The sequence below is a fragment of the Rhipicephalus sanguineus genome, unplaced genomic scaffold (assembly GCF_013339695.2).
Source record: "Rhipicephalus sanguineus isolate Rsan-2018 unplaced genomic scaffold, BIME_Rsan_1.4 Seq702, whole genome shotgun sequence".
Classification (NCBI taxonomy): domain Eukaryota; kingdom Metazoa; phylum Arthropoda; class Arachnida; order Ixodida; family Ixodidae; genus Rhipicephalus; species Rhipicephalus sanguineus.
In genome coordinates this window covers 14,548-35,460 of record NW_023615802.1, presented here as the reverse complement: position 1 = coordinate 35,460, position 20,913 = coordinate 14,548, and the positions used below count along the sequence as shown (strand labels likewise).

The 20,913-nt window shown below is 46.4% G+C and overlaps 2 protein-coding genes across 2 annotated transcripts in view; both read left to right on the top strand.

The window, feature by feature from the left end:
- Nucleotides 1-411, top strand: part of LOC119378143 (intermembrane lipid transfer protein VPS13A) — a 42,595-nt gene extending 42,184 nt beyond the window's left edge. The window contains exon 17 of the mRNA XM_037647379.2: nt 318-411. The gene's annotated coding sequence lies outside the window, so the exon portion shown is untranslated. The remainder of the gene's footprint in view (nt 1-317) is intronic.
- LOC119378142 (intermembrane lipid transfer protein VPS13C) lies at nt 354-13,844 on the top strand. The gene is made up of 9 exons (XM_037647378.1): nt 354-463; nt 4,162-4,270; nt 4,889-4,976; nt 5,149-5,266; nt 6,630-6,780; nt 7,514-7,654; nt 10,516-10,672; nt 11,436-11,521; nt 13,752-13,844. Exons 1-9 carry the CDS (start codon nt 354-356, stop codon nt 13,842-13,844), a joined length of 1,053 nt encoding a protein of 350 aa, XP_037503306.1.
- The last annotated feature ends 7,069 nt before the right edge of the window (nt 13,845-20,913 follow it).

Sequence of the window (20,913 nt, the reverse complement as noted above, 5' to 3'; positions counted from 1 at the left end):
ATTATGAACAAGGTTTTCGAGTGTACATTTTGTTTAACCATGTTCTTTCCTCTCTGTACAGGCTTTCGTCAAATCCTCGACCTTGGGTTCAGTGTTTGTTGTGTGTAGTCTTCTTTTTTCTTGTGCCTTGACACTGTATCCACTGCACATTCCGAAACAGTGTATCAACTGACCCATAGATGCTAGCATGGAATGTAACCTTAACCACACTGTTCTGTTAAGTTTACTTGAGCCTATTGACTAACCTGCGCATTGCCTTGAGACTTTGTCTACAGGTGCAGGCGCATTTATGTTGTTATACTTGCAGGTGTAGCAAGGCACAGCAGTAGTCGAAGCTGAACGACATCAAGGCCATGTCGGCCACTGGGCTACAAGCATGCTATCGAGCAGCGGAAAGCTCTCGAAGTGCTGTTGATCTGAAGCCTTCCTACCTCGTCATCCACGAAGGTGGTCGGAAGAAAGAGTAAGTTCTTACAGCATTGCCAATATTCACAAATAACAGGCTGAGTGTCAGGTTTTCCTGATGCCCCACTAGATCTGTTTGCGCAGCAGGCGCCTGTGTACGGCATGCAACACTCACAGAGTTCTTCTTTCCAGCTGTTGCTGTTTTCTTTGCTCTGATGCTGGAAAGGGGAAAATGAAAATCGTACCAAACTTACCGAACTATCCTTTTTTTTTACTGAGTTCGTAAAGCTTTTATCTTTTTCTGAATAAGAGTGGTGTTTGTTTTTTTATTGCAATTGCATAAAGTGATACTTTTAAGAGGTTTTACTGCATGGACTTCACTCTGGTCTTTCCACAGAATCGTCATCTTTAGAGCCCTCAGATAGAACATATCTCTTTGTTTCCATACAAGAGTCTACAGAGCTCTTGTCAAAGTACAGTAGAACCTCGTTAATACGTTCCCGCTTAGTGCGATTTCCCGGCTCCTACGCTCAAAATTGCGAAAATTAAAAATAACCGAATACAGCTGTGTGTAATACGTTCTGGTTAATACATTCCCGGAAAATACGATTATTCGGCAGCAACGTTCAGCACCGCTGAAAACTGCGGTCGTATGATACGTTTTGTAGTCGGAAACTCTCATTCAGGTGTGCAAAAAGGGCCCTCTCGTGTGTGAAACGCGAAGGGTCAGACAGCCAGCGCGCTGCGACGACGGCTTCTCTGCAGTGCCTTTCCTTCCTCTGCACTTTCTCTGCTTTGCTCACTTGTCCCCTCCGCGTTTTCTCCGAATTGCTCGATCGTCCCCTCCGTGTGTTCTTTGAATTGCTCGATCGCCGCTCTCTGTCAACCACACACTGACCCGAAGGCAGGCAGCGACGCCGGCAGTCAAAATCTTCAAACGACTTTAAAAAAAAAAGTCTTTTCTGTAGCACTTGGCACAACTTTTGTTCAGACCCTATGGCGGAAACGCACATGCCGCCGCCGCATGGCTGCCGCTGCACAACACGCCGTGGCACGTAACCATAGCAACGCCGCCATTGTGCCCAGTGAATATGGCTGATAATTTCCCCCACACTTTTCTCTCGGAGCGCGTTCGCTTTCGGGTTGCTCCGCCCATCACGCAGCGCAATTCCAGTTGGCGTTCGTTTTTCTCTGGCTGGACAATTCTGCCTACCAGTGGGTCGTCAGAACCTGCCATAAAAACTTTGTTATGGAAGATATCTGGAAGGTTTCTGGTTATCAGACGTCAAAACAAGACGATGCGCGCTCGCCGCCATCTTTGTGTGGACTAGACGGATCGCAGTGCGGGTGCTTGGGGACTCACCTCTGGTTACCATGTACGCTGGGTGTTATATTTTAAAATCCTACCTACGCGTGTGAGATGGTACAATACGAGGGGCGATGAACATACCACCGCATGTCTCAAGTTAGAGCAGAAACGCACTGATACCGAGTGCGTGTGCGCGAGTAGTATGCGATAGCCACAAGCAGCTGTCGCTTTTGGGGACACTTATCACTTTTGCGAGATTTCGCATATCGTGTTGTACTGCGATTGTTACGGCACCTGCGCAGAATTGAGCTTCTTAAGCCTTTAGTGGGGCAGCAGTTTTCTTCATGTACGGGGCATGTCGCGCGTGATCTGGTGAACGTACGTGATCGTATCCCAAATGCGTATGCTTGAGGATATCACTTCTGCTCCTCAGCAAACCTAGCCCCATATTTCCAAGCAGCAATGCAGGAAAAAACTGACGCTTATGCGGCGCAAAGTTTCATCTACTGACACTGTGGTCGAGTTTCCTTACGTTTACGCTGGTTGTCCCAGAATTCGATTTTGCAATGGCATTCGGGTTTTCTCGGGATTTCAACACACGTGACCACGACGTTATTGCCAGAACTAGCTGGCTGACCTCTGGCTGCCAGCAAGACGCTAGGATTTCGAAAATCAAAGAGTCCCTCTGTGTTTTTGAGAAATAAATGTCTTTTGCCCTTGCATCTCAATATGGGCTTGTCAGCCTCAATTTTTACTGGATTCGGATCGTACATTTTCCCGGATTGTACGTTTATTTTCCGTGTTTTTTTTCGGAAACGTACCCACGAGGTTCTACTGTACTTCCTTTTTTGCATGCTTTCAATCCCATGCGACAGAGGCAGCCATGTTTCACATGTGTGTTCCAAAGGTGGCAATGTAGTGAAAGGCAATATGCAAATGACACAACATGGACATGTGTCGCCGGCTAAGTGTCAGTGTCAGTTGTGTTGATGATTGTACTTGTTGGTAACATTCCACATAACCTCAAGACGACTGGGCTAAACCTTGGGCCACTTTTAAAACATACTTTTAATGCAGTGGAGCAATGACAAATGTAATTCATTGCAAAGGCTACAATTGACCCACAAGCTTTAAACTTTGCTTCTGCATTACCTATAATGTAGCCCGTTAATTTCCTCAAATATAAACAAGGGTGCTTTGTTCAGTTCGCAGAGAACAGTGGGAGAACACAACTACTATGAACCTTGCATAACCTATAAAAATTGGAAGAAATGAAGATTCACTAATTGTTTTCTTATCTTTATTTAAGATAGAAACTTAATGTTTATTGACTGAAATGGAAGTTGTCCTGTGCAGTTCTAGCTTTCAGGGAAACATCACGGATGTCAATATGGCACTCTGGATTGCTTTAATGAGTACATCCTGGAAAAAACTCAATTTATTTTTAGGCACTCACAGCATACTTTCTACTTCAACAAAATAAAGCATGCCTCACATAGCTTACAGAGGGTACTAGTTAATAAGCAACTGCGTGCCTCGTATAACACATGAGCATTGGGTGAATTCGAGTCACCATTGGTGCCTTTTCTATATTCATGCACATAATTAATGCACTTGCTTAAAAAGTGAACCGACCACTCTCTTTAGTACTATTAGGATTTTCACTTGGTGATTGCTCTGTGGCAGCATGTTCTATTGGCTGCTTTCCTATCTGTCTTGTGTTTTGCTGTTGGCAATGTGTCAAAATTTGAATTGAATGAATAGCATTAAAGGCAGAGGCCATTAAAGGGATACTAAAGAGAAACAATGAATTGGTTTAGATTGGTTTAGTGTGCTCGGAGAACTCTTGTGTAGTTTATTTCACCACCATAGGTTTATTATTAGAGGAGAAAACCAAGTTCAAAGTTTCATTTTTAAATTTCGCGCCGAACTTTGTAATTTATGACGTAAAGGATTTCAAAGAGCATTTAACATATTTTGGCGCCACTGGCTCGACGAAATTTCCACAAACTCGTTACGTCAAGTCTCTGGCCCCCTCAGGGGTCAATGTACTTCGATTTAACCGATTAGAAACTGCGTAGGCCCAAGCAGGCGCCGTCAAAAAGATGTGATGTCACGGCAAATGGTGCGGGAATTCCAAGGTGGCGTCGCCACCTGTATTTTCTTCTTGCGCGTTTTCTCGCTTATTAACGTCTTCTCGAAGAAAGCATGGTGTTTTGGTATCATGGAAGACTACTTTACAATTGCGAGAAAAATCGTTTTGCGCTTTAGTGTCCCTTTAAGTATGTGTTGGAGTGCAGGGAATGTGTAGCTGTAAAACATTAGGGTGTGTCCTCTTGTGTGCACATATCATTGTATCTGGCATTTACTTTTTCTGGAGTTGGCTTATGTGAAGTACATGCATCCCAACAGTGCTGTTGTGTATTGTATTGTTTCTGTGGTTCCAGCAACAAGCTCCTTTTGGTGATCAGCTTCGGTCAGCTCTATGTTCACGGCTTGCCGAGGAGTCGCAAGGCGCCTACAGTGCGCGACCTGGTCAAGTCTGGAAGCACCGAGGTATTTCATATTGCGCAGTGCATGAAATATGTGCATCTTGTTTTCATTGCTTGTAAGATTGCATCCGAATAGCTTATAAGAGTGGCTCTGTCATAGTTCATAGACTGGTCTGAAATGGAATGCGAACTCCTTACCTGCTTCAGACAAGTTGAGCTCACATGTCTTGTACATCTTGGCAGATAAAACTATGACTGCTTTTGAGTATCTTATATTGAAGAGCTGATGGTGTCCCTTTAATGCCCTGATTATTGACAGCAGCAGCAGTGCTATCAGTGGAGTAATCCACTATAAGAAATATTAACCAAACATTGCTGTTTATATGCATATAGGGCACATTCAGTGCCCAATACGAAAGAAAGATGTGCTTGTACAGTTCCACAGATGGCAGCTGGTAGTTGTTTGCAGTTCTGTTGAAAAGCAAAGCATTGTTTGTAGTAAACAACATGGTGTAAGCTGTTCTTGATAAGGTTTATCTCTCAAAACGTGATATCTTAGGTATTGGACCACATTCTTTATTAGTGATAGCAAGAAAATGCAGGAAAGGTTAAGGTAGGGCAAGAACTGATGTATTGATTGCTGCATGACTTTTTCTTTGTTCTTTCTTTTCTCTCTGTGCAGTCTGAAGTGATGCAGGTGATGATATCTCAAGCGTACGAAAAATACACCATACGAGTGACGGCCACTGAAGTGGTGGTGTGTCCTCCAGGTCAGTGCTACTGAACTCTTAAACATTCTGGAAAGTGCAAGTCCTGTTTTCGCTCATTCTTGTTACACCTGACCATTACTGCGTATTGCAGCGAGTCATTGCCACTTTGTGCTAGGTACTTGCTGCAGACTCTGACTACTCAAATGACTATATCTGTTGGCCATGATTTCAGGTAAAGAGTGGAAGTCTGTGCTTAGGAGCAGCAACTCTGAGCTGCACGTCCTGCAGCCCACGGATGTTTTAGTGGACATCGATAAGTGCATCATCGCCGACAACGTCCGCTTGCCAAAGTGAGTGCCCTCGTTCTACTGCAAGGCACTTCGAGTGAAAGCATGAGCTGTAGCTAAAACGACAGTGTCTTATTTGTACAACTACTCTTGCTTATAAATATCGTCACCTGGAAGTGACCAACACTCTGATGAAAGTCAGCTTTTCTTTATTCTTTGTGGTTTTGTCTCGGGCTTGCTAAAGAAAGATGCAGTGTATGGTAGCAATGATGAGTGGCATGGCCGAGTCATTCGGTGCAACTATATGCCTATTGATTGGCCACCGTAGTTCACGAATGAGATACTTGATATACTTGATAACACCAGAATTTGCAGTGCCGACAGTGTAGCAATTGGAGGCTTGAAGTGCATGTCGCGTAACAGTGGAAATATGAAAAACCCGGAATACCACAGCTTAAGTGAAAGTGCAAAGCAAGGTTACAAACAGCCATTATGGATTTAGCATCATGCTGATGAGCATCAGCATGCAAGTTTGATTCCCGGCCATAATGGCTGCATTTCCATAGGGGGGTAATGCAAAAATGTGCATGTGTACTTGGATTGCATTGCTTGCTAAAGAAACATACGTGGTTGAAACTTACCTCGAGTCTCGCGCTACAGTGTGCCTCAATCGTATCTTGGTTCTTGGCCCATAATTAAGTTTATGAGCATCTGTTTTGCCAATTTGCAACTTGATGTATGTCAAGCTTGTACAGCAGAGGCCCTCTAATAGGTTTTCCATGGGACTGTGAAAAAAAAAAGTAGCCTAGAAATGTATAACGCCAACAAGTGGTTACGGTCAGGAAAAAGTACTGCTAAATAATAAAACAGCCGAATTGCACACAGCTCTTCCTCCGAAGAATTTATGCACCAGTTTATGGCATAAATTAGTATTTGATGGAAGTATGGCGTTTATTTTGTGCCTCTGCCACAACCAGGCTCCTTTCGTATTTGGATGGCCTTGTGGTAGTCCACATAGCAAAGCTCATTTACATGCATCCTCAGCACTTCCAGTGCAGTGACAGCAACGTATTGGGCAGAAATGTTGCAGGAACTATGTTTGAGAAATGGGATTCTTATAGATAGGTGTCTGTAGATTCATTGCTTGGATTCATTGCTAGGAATGTTACACGTACAAGGAACATATAAGTGGGGTTTTACTGTAGTTTGTGCAGTCACAGATAGCAGTGTTGTGACCATGCTATCAAGTTCATTGCACAACTAAGTGTTTGCCTTTACCTTTCATGTTGAAGGATACTGTTTTGTTGTAGCTCTTGGTTTCTCGTTAGGTCGGTTATTTTTCTTACATTGTTTTCATTTTTGCAGAGCCTTGAAATTGTCTTGTTTCTCTGGACTGCTTCATTATAACTGTGTGTTTAAATTGCAGAGTTAGAGTAACTGGAAAGCTGCCGCTGCTGCGTGTGTCAGTCACCGACTTCAAGCTGGTGCAAGTACTGAAGGTCTTGAACAGTATCCCCACGGTTGGTGCCAGCACGCCCCCCAAAGTTGTGGAAGCAGCTCCTGTCGTCTCGTTACCTGTAAGGAAAGCAATGTCGTCTTACGTGACTGTTCTGTTTAAAGTAGTGCTTGCATGTTTGGAATTTCGGGTACAAGCCGAATGGCTTTTGGTATGTCAGGTTTGTTGAGCCAGAGGGCACCGCCTACTCCCCCATAGTGGATGATGGATATCCTCACGGATAAAATATTATTACCTACACATCAGTAGCCTCGTTATAAGTGAAAAGCTTGGCAAAAGTGCGTGTGAATCGTCTGTAACAGCAGTGCCTCTAACATAAAAGAAATGTGAACAAAGAATTAAAGTAGAACATAAGGTTGCAAAAACAAATGTAAGCATTGCAGATTTCATGGGATCTGCAGTCTTGGCAACACTGCATGTTACAGTCGTTGCACAAGGGAAGTTCTAGTTGGGCTCAGAGAACAGGTAAAACATAAGTAAATCTGTGCAAACTGTTACATCAAGAAGTGTCAGCATAAAGTGAGGTGAAAGAAAAACTGGCAAGGATTTTTTGAAGTTTTGTCTTTGGCAGCTGTTGTTGATTTCTTCACAGTGATAACTCGCCTCTTCTGGTCTCCTTTAGTTTACCTGAAGGTGGCTGCTATAGCAGGTGCTTTTGGCTGCAATTGTGCTGATCTTTTTGACATTGAGAAAAGTGTGGTGTCTCTCCTTAAGCGGTTTCTAGTCGCCAAGATTCTACTGTATATTAACTTGTCCAAGCTGGGCCTTCAATTTTTTTTTTCTCCTCTTCTCAGGAAGTTGACCTTCCAACAAAGATTGAGACGACCACTGCTTTGAACGTGGTTCCCAAGGGAGATTCGTCAAGCAGTGAAGGAAGCGCGCCACGGCAAGATTACGATGCAACTGACCTAGAATTGGACTTCGAAATAACTGAGGTGCAGTCCGATTCTGTCACTTACCGGCCATAAACAGTCTTGACATTCCTCTCAAACAGTGCTCGGCTGCTGACCCGAAGGCCGCAGATTCGATCCCTGCCACGGTGGTCACATTTCGATTGAGGCAAAATGCTAGAGGCCGGTGTACTGCGCAATGTCGGTGAATGTTAAAGAACACCAGATGATCGAAATTACTGGAGCCCTCCACTACAGTGTGCCCCATAATCACATTGATTGTCGTTTTGGCACGTGAAACCCCGGATATATTATTTTCCGATCAAACATGAACATAGGTGTATTTACTTGCGCGTGGGCTGGCTTCTTGTAATGCTCTCAACCCCACATAAGAGTGCGAAATTTGTGAAAAGAAAACTTCACTCGTGCAAGCCCACATTCATGACCTCTGAAATTGGGCTAGATTGCACTGCCTAATCTCTGAGGTAACGTTGCATGCCGGTTTTATTTCCTCAAACAGTTAGTACTAGATGGTGCTTGTTACTGCTCTAAATATGGTGCCACTCATCATTAGTTAATGTTAGAATACACAAGAGCAGTTCAAGTTTTTGCAGTTGGCCACGGGTAATTTTGTTATGCATGTATGAGAGCGTGAGGTTTCAATGACTGGCTACAAGCCTGTCTCATGTGCGCCTTGTAAAATATTTTTTCAAATTGGGTCATACTATAGTAGCCGCGATACAGTGCAGACCGCTTATGACGTAAGTCGCCGGAGTCGCGAATATTCGCACTGTGAGCGGTACTGCATTATATAACTAATACAACCATTTTAAAAGGCTGCATGAACGCAATCATGTTGTGCAAGCAGTTGTGCGTGTCCAAGAATCTATACATGCGACTGCGGTGTTTTTCTCCCTTTTAGTTTGAAAGGGTAAGTCCGAGAACTTGCGTTGCTGACTAAATTAATGCAGGAAGAACAAAACATAAAAGAAATTGCTATTGTTGAAAGCCAATAACTTTTCAGACCTCTTCGATTATGCAGACTTTCTGCATGGAACAGAGTTATACAAAAACATTGTTGAACAGTGACCAAAATTTAGCACTATGTGCAATATGTTGAAGTTCTCAGGCGCGCATTTGCAATAAGTGGTATGCGGGTACATGGAGTTCTAGAGCGGAATAAATGGGAATCGGAAAAGACCGCGTTATAACTGGTCCTGCGCTACAAGCAATCAAGTTGTAGGTGGTCTGTACTGTATATAAGGTTAGCCTAAATGAATCATTGCATTTCAAAGCACTGTTTATTCACAAATATACGTCGTACAGTCAGGTGATACATGAAGTTTTTGCTGCATTCTGGAAATGTTCACTCACGCGGCACACATCTGAACGGTAACCCAGTTCCGTCCATATGTTCACTAGGACATTTCCATCAGTGTCCGCCACAGCAGCAGTGATGCATTTCAGCAGTTCTTGCAGTGTCGTTGGCAATGGGGATACATAAACTTTGTCTTTAACATAATCCCACAGCTTGAGATCTGGCAACATGAGGGCACAGAACTCTGTATCACGCACTCCACCATTTCCTCTGGGACAATTGGTCGCCCAGTGCCTTTGCTTTACACAGGCAACCAGTACCGTGAAACTGACGACAGCAATGCAAAATGCTCTGATATAAAGTGCACGTTTTCCGCACTTGCGCATGAATGCATGCTGAATGCTCATAACCCACTGAGTAACTTGCACTCGCACTCAATCCAAGTCATGCAAAAAATAAGAGGTTTTCGGGTTAAAAGAACAGACGAAAAAATCGGGATTAAGTTCGAAATAACTTCTACTCCCAAAAAAAGCCTTTTAATTTAAATAAAGGGCTTTTTAAGCTCTTTAATACTTTAGTTGTGCTAAAAATGGGTGGTTGTCACCTTCCCTTTCTTATGTGCTGTATTGCTAAATTTCAAACATTATATTTAGAAGAACTTGACAGTTCAAGGGTTAGTTCTACTTCTACGAATGCGTGTTTGTAAACAAACACTTTGCATACTGCGTACGAATGCATGCTGAACACTCATAATCGACAACACGTCGCATATTCCGACACTCAAAAACTCTTCACCGGCATTTCTGCCATTTTGTAGAATACCATACAGGCCTGCCATCTAGCATGCAGGTAAGCCACAAGGCAGACTTTTAAAACTTCGTAGTTTTAGAACTAGCAGACACTGCAAACCAGGGTCTTTGATTACTTCGAGTAATCCAAATTTCTCTGGGTCCCACTTTTTTTTTATGTTCTGTTAACATGAAAACCTCTCAAATGTTTTGTGATCCCAGTGACTTGAAATTATATAGAGGTTTTGCTGTAATTTTCTGAAGAACTAGGAGCTATGTTATTGCAAATCAGTTCTGCGGAATCTCGCAAGATGGCGGAGGGGTTAAGAAAGGGAAATGACAACGACCCATTTGGTAGCATGAAGCACAAGGAAATCCATACGGATTTCTCTGAAAGAAAGCTTCTTAGTTGCCGAAAAATTTGTCCTGGTCCGAGGATCCCACCCAGTACACCAATGTCTTTCCAGGGCGGTCACTCTGCCAATTGATCTATCCAGGAAGCTAGCGATTGGCAGCGTGAGGGAGAATTCATCGACCACGAATTCATTGATCCCTGGACCAGGACAAGAATTTTTCGGCAACTAAGAAGCTTTCTTTCTGAGAAATCCGTATGGATTCCTTGTGGCTCCATGCTACAAATGGGTGGCTGCCAATTTCCCTTTCTTATGTGCTATACTGCTAAATTTGAAACATTATATTTACGAGAACTTGACAGTTCAAGGGTTGGTTCTACTTCTGTGAATCCTTTGTGGGGTGCCTGACTACTCACAGCTGCATGTGTGTTATGACTTGTACTGCAGGTGGCCCTGGATATCTCGCAGATAATAAAGGGAGTTCTGAAACCAGTGGTGCTCTTCCAAGCGCAGCAGCTGAGCCTGAAGTTTGAATCTCGGCCACTGGATTGGCGCTGCCAATTGCGCCTCAAGAAGACCATCCTGGAGCACATGGATTTCAGCGGTTCGCTCGCTGTATTTCTTTGCTGAAGCTAGTTATATGGATTAAATTTCTGTGTGTGCAGGAATACACTAAAGCCATTGTGAATGATAAGACAGGGAGGTGTTTGGAAGAAAAAAAAAGTATACTGCAATGTGTGGTGCGACCATAGCTGTAAGCTCAGGGTTACTTCGTCATTGTCATCTTTATCAACACCCTTTGTCCGCCTTAGTGCACAGACCCTTAAAGAATGAATTAACAGCGCCAACACAGGATGAAGAAAAGAAAACGTAAGGACGGTTGCTGACTACATCTCTTTGAGATGTGTACTAAGACTAGCCCACCTTTCACTACTTGCAGAAACCCTCTCCGAGTAACTTCTAATCAATAATTACCGTACTTTTGTGCACATAATCTCAAAAAAAAAAAATGCATTGAAGTCAAAGTGTACCTCTGGCACATGGGATAAAGCAGTTTATAAGCCCTCTAATATATTCTATATAGCTTGTCTATTTGCATTACCTACGATTTGCATAGCACCTATGACAACACCACTGTATCGTCCTAGTAGGTGCTTACTACTAGGGCAGAACAAAACTTTCACTGTGTGCTGTCCTCATTAGTGCGATACAGATAACAGGCAGTAAAACAGGTAATGCATGTTTTAAATTTGTTAATATACATGGTATGGAAAAGAATAATTACATTGTGCACATGAGCATTTATGCAGCACTTGCATTTCATCTGAAGCGTGATTTCATTGTAAGCCTTCGGTGTCACTTTCCAGCTCCCAACCGCCCTGGGCCACTGAAGATTCTCGACTCTACCGCTGACCCTGATACAGGAAGCACAATCAGCCTCGTAATTCTGCAGGTAAAATGTTTTCATTTGCGGAGTTGCCCTACACTTGTTGGATTAGTTTATCCAGTGTAGAAAGGAAGCGAGATCCCACCCTTTCAGAGTAGCGGGGACGTATTGATGAATTTGCCAACACTTGCAGCCTTGCTGTCGTCGGTGTCTCATAGCAGGGTGTGCCAGCTATCGATGCCCTTATCACTGGTGTGGATAACATTTTCGATGATGGGACATGGTGACTTGCTAGGGCTAGACGTGTGGTTGTAGGGACAGATCATAAGTGATCTGCTGATAATTCATGATGTCATAAACTTGAACTCGTTCGACCTGACAGGAGGGTCTAGTGGTTATGGTGCTTGAATGCCGATCTGAAGGTCGCGGGAATCGAATCCTGGGCTTCGGTGTCTGCATTCCGATGGAAGCGAAATGCTAGGGGCCCGTGTACTTAGATTTAGGTACACATTAAAGAACGCCAGATGGTCGAAATTCCCAGAGCCCTCCGCTACGGCATCCCTCATATCACATCTTTGTTTTGGTTTGTAAAATACCAATTAAAAAAAAGGGAAAAATGAACTTGTTTGGTAGCATGTGCACGTTAATGTATTGTAGCGTAGTGTTCTGGTCGCTACTTGGTCGCCGCCGGAGAGATGACACGTCCAAACAGCATATCCATATACTTTCTCCTAAACTGATTTGTTTGGCTTAAGTTTCCTAATTAGAGGTTTCACACACTTGTACGCTACATAACTCTTGACAACTCTGAGCAGCGCTCGCTGCAACCTGCTCTCGTGGCGTCTCCGGTGTGACTCTCTCTCGGCTCCTCTGGAAGCGTCCCGAGGCCACCGCAGAGACCAAACAAAAAAGGGCCACTCAGAAGTCTCCGTTGACGACACCCAATCGGGTGTCACGAATTCAAACAGGTACACCCAATCGCTGGCGGTCTCCACCGAGTTTGAACTCGATGACCACCGTCATCCTAAAGAATAAGGATCTAAACTAAAGTAAAAACACACAGAAAACTACCGCGACATCCGTTAGGCTTCCACCGTACAACTCACCCCGCATACCTTCCGGCGCCGCGGATGCAAAGCCGTCTGCGGTCTTCTAAATGGGGACCGGACCCTCGTAGGAAGGAAGATAATGCGCTCGTACAACAAAGCCGGTGAGCCACTCAAGGACACCACCGCAACCCCGGCTCTTGGGCTGACCCGCGACATTGGAACGAGCCAAAAGTTGAAAGAAAATAGCTACATCAAGGTTTACGCGACACCTCCCCTATACGAACTAAGAGTGTCCCCACTCTGGATGAGCTGCAAGTAAACAAAAAACCACAAACAAGGACATAATGTGCTTCGCGCCCTCCCAAAGAAAAAAAACATTTCATGTACATTTAAAAGAAAACAACACATAACTATAACATGCGAAAAAGGTGACCCGCGACCAAATAAATCCACAAAACATTTTACATCTGCAAGACACTAAAACACTAATACATGATGACGAAGTACACATGCTCAAAAATAAACTTGGTTTAAAACAGTGAAACAAGGAAGCGATAAATTGCTACTACAGTTCTGATGCACACATCTCAGTACGAAAGCACACGCGGAGACACAGAGAGTTACAAAAGGAGTCCTTCAATTCACTCACTCAACATCACTGGCTGTGTAGTAAATCTCGGTGTCACTCTCATAAGCCCATAGTCTTTTCGGTTCGGTGTCGGATGACTGGTCCCTATATTGTGTCCGCGGATCAAAGTAGACCTCGGTGTCACTAGTCGAATGTTCACTTTGACCGTGATCACTCGCGGCGGAACTGCGGCACCACCCTGCGGCACTGTGGTGTCAACACGGACCGAACACTCGCGTTCACTCTCACTCTCATCATCCGCGTCGTCGTCGAGACATGAACGGGGGCGACACAGTTTCAAACGCGCTACATTCACAATGTCCCTCTTCCTTCCGCTGCGGTCCACGACCTCCCAGTTGTTCTCCGCTACTTGTCGAAGGAGGCGAAATGGTCCATGGTAGCGGTGGAGGAGCTTTGTTGTTTTGCCCCTCGTTCGTGAGGGCGTCCACACGTACACGAATTGCCCCGGTCGAAACACAGCACCCCGTCGTCGGGCATCGTACGCTCTCTTGTTTTTTGTTTGCTGGTCCCTCTCGCGCTGAGCCACGAGCTCCCGAGCTTGGCGAAGCCTGCGCGCCACTGCATATGCATTGAAAGCACCCTCATTGTCACGTTGCAGGTTGAGGCTCACATCAATGGGCAAGGTCGGCTCGCGGCCATGCAACAAGAAAATGGCGTGAAGCCGGTTGTCTCTTGCTGCGAAGAGTTGTAACCGAAGACGACATAAGGGAGGAATTCGTCCCAATCCCGGTGGTTTGTCGAAACATACATACTGAGCATGTCTGCAAGCGTACGGTTGAACCTCTCGCACAGGCTATTCGTTTGCGGGTGGTAGGCGGTGGTTGTGACGTGGTGCTCCCCATTGCTCGGAATACCTCTTCAATGAAGTTACTGACAAAATGCTTTCCTCGGTCAGTGATTATCTTCGCCGGGGCTCCATGTCGTAGAACCACTTGCTCCACAAAAGCTTGGGCTGCCTCAGCGGCCGTTGCAGCGGGGCAGGCGACCGCTTCTACCCACTTTGTGTGATAGTCAGTCATCACAAGCACGTAGCGATGGCCGCGTTTACTTTTCACGAAGGGTCCGAGAAAATCCATCCCGATTTGCTCGAATGGCCGCCCCACGGGGGGTATAGGTTGAAGGAAACCGACAGGTTTGCCGGGTGGTGGCTTTCTCGTCTGGCAGTCTGGGCAGGTGAGGACATACTTGCTCACGTATGCAAACATCTTTGGCCAGAAATACCGGCAGCGTACTTTTTCCCATGTGCGCTTGACACCAAGGTGGCCTGCAGTGGTGTCGTCATGGCAGTGCTTTAGGATGTCCGGTCTCAGACACCTGGGGACAACAAGTGCCGCGCGGTCTTCCTGAAACCCTTTTGCCCTCCGATACAGAACACCATCGATCAACCGAAAGCTCCGTGCCGTCCTTTTAGTTTTCCTGACAACGGGCGCATTCGGCCGCTCGAGGTGCTGGATAATTTCTCTCATCCATGGATCTGCCCTCTGCCGTTCCCCAACATCCACTCGATCCAGAGCCAGCAACGGTAATTGATTTTCTTCGCTTGCCGGCGCAGATCATGAGGAAGGTGAGAAAGCGTATCGGCATTTCCATTCTTCCGGCCTGGGCGGTGTCTCAGCGTTATGTCGAATTCCTGCAGCAACAAAGACCACCGCATGAGACGACCATTCGGATTCCGGACTTTCATAAGCCAAGCAAGGCTAGCTTGGTCGGTCACGACTGTGAATTTAGCCCCGAAAACGTACGGCCGAAACTGTGCACAGGCGTACACGACGGCGAGACATTCCTTCTCAGTGGTGCTGTAATTAATCTCAGCTTTATTAAGGTGCCGGCTAGCATATGCGATGACTCTTTCCTGAGATGCGATTTTCTGAACGAGCACGGCTCCAATGCCGTAATCGCAAGCATCCGTGTGCACCTCTATTGGCCGTCCCGGCTCAAACTGACGCAGAACGGGGCTGTGATAAGCTTGTCCTTGAGGGATTGCATTGCTACTTCGCAGGCCGCATCCCAGACGAAAGGGGCATCTTTTTTGGTCAGGTTGGTCAGGGGTCGAGAAATACTAGAAAATCCTTAATGAATCGCCGATAGTAGTTGCAGATTCCCAGAAAGCTCTGCACACCTTTCTTGTTTCGTGGCTGGGGGAATTTTTCGATCGCTGCCACTTTGTCGGGATCCGGCCGGATGTTTTCGCCCGTAAGAATGTGTCCGAGATACTTGATCTCCCTTCGCGCGAAACTGCACTTCTCGGGCTTTAGTCGTAAGTTCGCCGCGTCCAAAGCCGTTAGTACGCTTTCCAAGTCTTTCAAATGGGCTGCCATGGTCTTAGAGAAAATCACAATGTCGTCCAAGTAGGCCAAGCACACCCTCCAGAGCAGGCCGCTGAGAACTTTGTTGATCATTCTCTGAAATGTGGCGGGTGCGTTACACAGACCGAATGGGACAAACGTTGAATTCGTAGAGTCCCCGCCCACATGTAAATGCTGTCTTAGGCTTATCCTCCTCTCGAATTCCAATTTGCCAGTAGCCTGATGTCAAATCCAATGTGGTGAAGTAACGGGATCCCTGCAGCACATCAAGAATGTCGTCGATTCTCGGCAAAGGGTGCACGTCTCTCTTTGTGACAGCATTGACTCTTCTGAAATCTACGCAGAAGCGCCAGCCGCCGTTCGGCTTCTTTACCAGAACCACAGGGGACGACCATAGGGCTGTTGGACTCTCTGATCACTCCGTCATGAAGCATCTCATCAATCGCTGGCCAATAACCTCCCCTTCGAAGGTGGAATGTCGGTAGGGATGTTGATGAATGGGAGCCGAATCACCTGTGTCTATGACATGCTCCGCGACGTCAGTTCTCTGAATTGGGTTATGTTCTCCCGTAAACAAATGGCGGAACTTATTCAAAAGTGAGAGCAGCTCAGCTCTTTCGGTAGGTTGCAAATGGTCCCCAGTGTCCACTTCAAAGTCGCCCGCTACCCGCTGTGCAGTGCGGCGCGGCGATGCCGAGCTGCGCATCATAAATAGCCCAGCCAAGCTTCGTTCCGCAGTTCAAAGTTACTGGCGACATAGTAGGGTTAGCCACACGGACAATGCCGACACCACTCAACACATTCGTCACGGTTCGTGCCACACGCAACCCGTTTCTCAAATTAACATTTGGCTCGATAATGTGGACGCCGTCTATGGGAACCTGTACAGGCACAATCGCCTCGGTGCGTGACTCTATGCGGATCTGCTCCTTGGCACCTCACTGGGACATCGCCATGAGTGACATTCTTTCGGCCCTACTTGAAGATCAAACGCCTGTCCCCCAATCTGCAATTCTCCGCAGAAAAATCGATAACTAACCGAGCTGCTCGGCAAAATGGGAGCCCACCCCAGCAGCTCGTAAGGGCATTCCTTGACAATTAGAAATTTCTGTCTTATTTGAACGGTGCCAAATTCAAGAAGTATTTCCGCTTCCCCCATGGGCGATAGGATATTTCCTCCAATTCCTCTAATCAAAATTCCATTCTCTCTCAGTTCTCGGATTGAAGTGATCTTCTGCGCGAAATCAAGGGAGACAACATTTACAGAAGAGCCGGTGTCGACGATTAGTCTGTCACTTCTTCCGTTTGCCTTGACCGGCAGATAGATCAATTGGTTTATCGCCAATGTGCAGAGTGAAACGGCCAGGCTGGCCCCCTATGCCTGGCCGTTCCCGTTTCTCGAGTGAAGATGCCGCTCACCGTTGCCGCTTTGTTCGTCCCTTCTCTGTCGCTGCTGGTCCTCGTACTGGCCTGTGACACTGTCGCGCGATGTGGCCGAAGCGATGGCAGTAGTAGCACCGGGGGCGCCCATCGCCGCCGCGGGATGTTCTAGGAGGCCACTGGGCAGGCGGCCGGCAAACCTCGTCCTCTAGAGCTTTCAACCTGTCGGCAAGTGAGTTAATCGACTCTGCGAGGGCCTTCAATTCCAGATTGCTCGCAGCGTCGCGTCGGTACTGTTGGGCGTCCGAAATGCATGTCGGCACGGAGTCCTGGTGCTCGCGAACGGGGGCGCTCACCAGAGAGGGCTGTCTCGCGATTGATTCCCCAGGAACGGCCGCTACCCACGGCTGCGTGACGTTGGTTGGGAGGTAACTGTTCGAGACAGGAGTCAAATGGGCACGGGCCATCAACGCGGCATGGTTTATCCGCTGCAGAATTGTAAAAATTCTCCAGAACTTGTCGGGTTGGCGAGGACCATTTTCTCTAGAGAATCGGCACGGAGTCCGCGCAAAAGATGACGTACGCGGTCTTCCTCTTTCATAGCTGGGTCTACGCGGGCGCAGAGCTGCAGTACGTCGTAGTAATACTGCTCCGGGCTCTCAGACGGCAGTTGCACTAGATTCTCTAGCCTCAGGCGGGTTATCTCTGCTGCGTGGCGGCCAGTGAAGCTAGACTTAAGCAAACGTGGCCCACTCTTCCCCCGTATTAGGAGCGCCGGTCATAACTTTCGTAAGTATACCATTTTTTTGCGTCGCCCTCCAAAGCCAAATAAAGAAATTTCACCTTTGTATCGTCGTCCCATGAGTTGAGTGAAGATACATGTTCGTAGCAGGTCACCCACTCCGATACGGATTCCTCAGGTGTACCTTTGAAGATCGGGGGCCAGATGAAGGGTCTCGAGGTTGCAGCAGCTGGAAGGTGGGCCATTCTCGCAACGTCGTCCACGCCGTTCTGGCTCCTCAGAGTGGGCATCACCGTACGGGGGGTTTTCGCTACCCGCGCAGCCTCCACCACTTTGTAGCGTAGTGTTCTGGTCGCTACTTGGTCGCCGCCGGAGAGATGACAGTACAAACAGCATATCCTATATACTTTCTCCTAAACTGATTTATTTGGCTTAAGTTATCCTAATTAGAGGTTGCACACACTTGCTACGCTACATAACTCTTGACAACTAACTCTGAGCAGCGCTCGCTGCAACCTGCTCTCGTGGCCGTCTCCGGTGCGACTCTCTCTCGGCTCCTCTGGAAGCGTCCCGAGGCCACCGCAGAGACCAAACAAAAAAGGGCCACTCAGAAGTCTCCGTTGACGACACCCAATCGGGTGTCACGAATTCAAACAGGTACACCCAATCGCTGGCGGTCTCCACCGAGTTTGAACTCGATGACCACCGTCATCCTAAAGAATAAGGATCTAAACTAAAGTAAAAACACACAGAAAACTACCGCGACATCCGTTAGGCTTCCACCGTACAACTCACCCCGCATACCTTCCGGCGCCGCGGATGCAAAGCCGTCTGCGGTCTTCTAATGGGGACCGGACCCTCGTAGGAAGGAAGATAATGCGCTCGTACAACAAAGCCATGAGCCACTCAAGGACACCCACCGCAACCCGGCTCTTGGGCTGACCCGCGACATTGGAACGAGCCAAAAGTTGAAAGAAAATAGCTACATCAAGGTTTACGCGACAATATTGTTTTGTAAATTTGTGTGGTGGCCTTCTGCAGCGCGCGAGTGGGATATGTGACCTAGTAGCCTTTCGCCACACCGTGGGCAGTCGGCATTACTTTACCATGTATCTCTTTAGCTTGTATAGTTTAGGACTAGGGTTGTTTGAAGTCGGCGCCAGTCCGCACCTTCCATCAGGCAGCTTTGGATAGAACCTGCTGAAATACCATTTTTCCTTTTTTTGCTGTCCTAAAATGTATTTGGAAGGTATGTACATGGTTAGACCGACGTATGGATATCTTGTACTCGATAGCATAGCATTTTTGGCATGTTGGTATGATATAATGAGGCTGATGACACAGACGGCGCCGGTGTTTTTCACTTCTATCTTTGTCATGTCTTTTCTTGTGCTATAACACTCACCTTGTACTCAAGCTGTCCTGTCCACCCTTGCGTTTCTGTCCATGTCTTCATGTGCCAGCACGTGTACAAGTGACATTAGTGACTTCATTGACTATGGTCCTAACTATGGCCTGGGGTACTGTCCCCAACAGGAAAAGGCGACAGAGCCTGCGAATCGGCGGGGATAGGCGCAGATGTCCCTCTGCAGTCCACACCCTTCAGTGCTAAAGCTACTGTGGTTGCCTCAGCCTTGTAAACGATTGTTAACAGTTGTTTGCAAGAGTGCACCAACTACCTCTCAAGACATTATAATTATCTAATTTGCCTCAGCCGTTGCAGTGAACGCGGTTTTCACTGATGTTATTATTCGATCCTAGAGTTGTTCTTTGCGAATCTATCCATAGGCTAGTAGGGTCATGCTGAGATGTTGCATTACGTGGTACAGGAAAAGGCGGACTCATATGTCCACAAGCATAAAAAATTTTGTTGTGATGGCTAAACTTGAAATGTTCTGATATGTTTCTTTATGCCTAGGTGGACTCAAACTACTGCTCCAACTGCCTTGAGTACATGCCCTCACCTGAGCTAAGAATGAGAAGAACAAGTGAGTTGGCATTTGCAGTCTGTGCAATTCTCTGGACCGGCTGTTTTTAGCTCTATTACTGCGCTTCTTGCAAAGAAAGGAGTTCACTTAAAACTACGGTTGCACTAACCTCTCAGCGTAAGTCGCTAGTATTAGCTTTCAGTTAGTGTGTGTCAATAGTCAATGGTCCATTTCTTGGACACGCCTGATGACTAGCTGTCTTTGGGCCACTGCCACATATATTTTCATTGAGTGATGAGAAATATTGTTAAATCTCGCTGGAGCTAATGCTTCGAAAAGAGGACTTATCTTCAGCGGGGCAGCCTTCTTTAACACCGTGTTTATGTATGTCTTGCTTACTCTCCCTAACCTGAAAAGTGGAGGAGAACAGTTTGTTAACTGTCTTAGTTTTGACCTGTTGCACCAGTGCTGCTATGTATACTCAGCATAATGTCTGCTATGAGCGATTGTTTGAGTCAACTGCGTAACATTGCTATGAATCTTGCCGCTAAATGAAGTTACGTCTGTTTGACACAAACAGAAGACGCTGCTGGAAACGAAAGTGCACTACATAGCCCCAGCGCTGGACCGTATCGAGATACAAACTTTGTGTATCTCCATATCTGTATCGAAATCTATTTCAAAAATGTACTTGTATCTTTGTAGTGAAATACTTTTACGACTTATCGAATGTATCGCAATACTCCGAAGGGCACGAGTACCTCGCCACTTTTCTGTGTTGAAAAGGAGCTAACATGTTTCCAAAGAGGAAAGAAAACCCATAATGGTAATAAGTTCGCACAAGGGACACAGTACTGGCGAGACAGCACAGACCCAGCGATATTGTCGGCGACAGGGGATGGGTGGCGGAGGGTTCCGCAGACGCACATAATGACCCATTTGGCAAAGCGGCCGACGCCGCTGACGGCCAAATCGCTGAGGCAGTATTGTCGGCCTCTGCCGACGAATGCCGCTGTCTCTCCAGGCCTGCGCATCACCCCTAATTTTTATCGGTAAATGGTTGACCCCATTACAGATATGGCCGTGCTTTTATTCGTTATAATACGAGCTCGTGCTACTCCATCGCGCAGAGAGACAGTTATCGCTCGCGAGTCCCGTGTTAGGGCCAAACCAACGCAGCCTAGAAGACAGCCTAATATAGCAGTGGCTGCTGCTTGAGAGGAATGAAAGCAGCAACCTTCTCCTCAAAACAGATTTTGGGTGCAAAATAAATGTATCCTTTTTCTTAATTCACTGGTGGCAGTTGGTGATTGGAGCGACATAGTTGACTGGCACGTTTCAATGAGCTGCAACATCATTCACAATATTATACTGCACCTAATAAATGTCTTCACGGAGCACCAG

Coding starts and splice junctions, on each gene's coding strand:
- LOC119378142 (XM_037647378.1), top strand. CDS start 354: ATGTCGGCCACTGGGCTACAAGCATGCTATCGAGCAGCGGAAAGCTCT. Junction 4,977..5,148: donor AGTGGTGGTGTGTCCTCCAG/GTCAGTGCTACT, acceptor CCATGATTTCAG/GTAAAGAGTGGAAGTCTGTG. Junction 10,673..11,435: donor GGAGCACATGGATTTCAGCG/GTTCGCTCGCTG, acceptor GTCACTTTCCAG/CTCCCAACCGCCCTGGGCCA.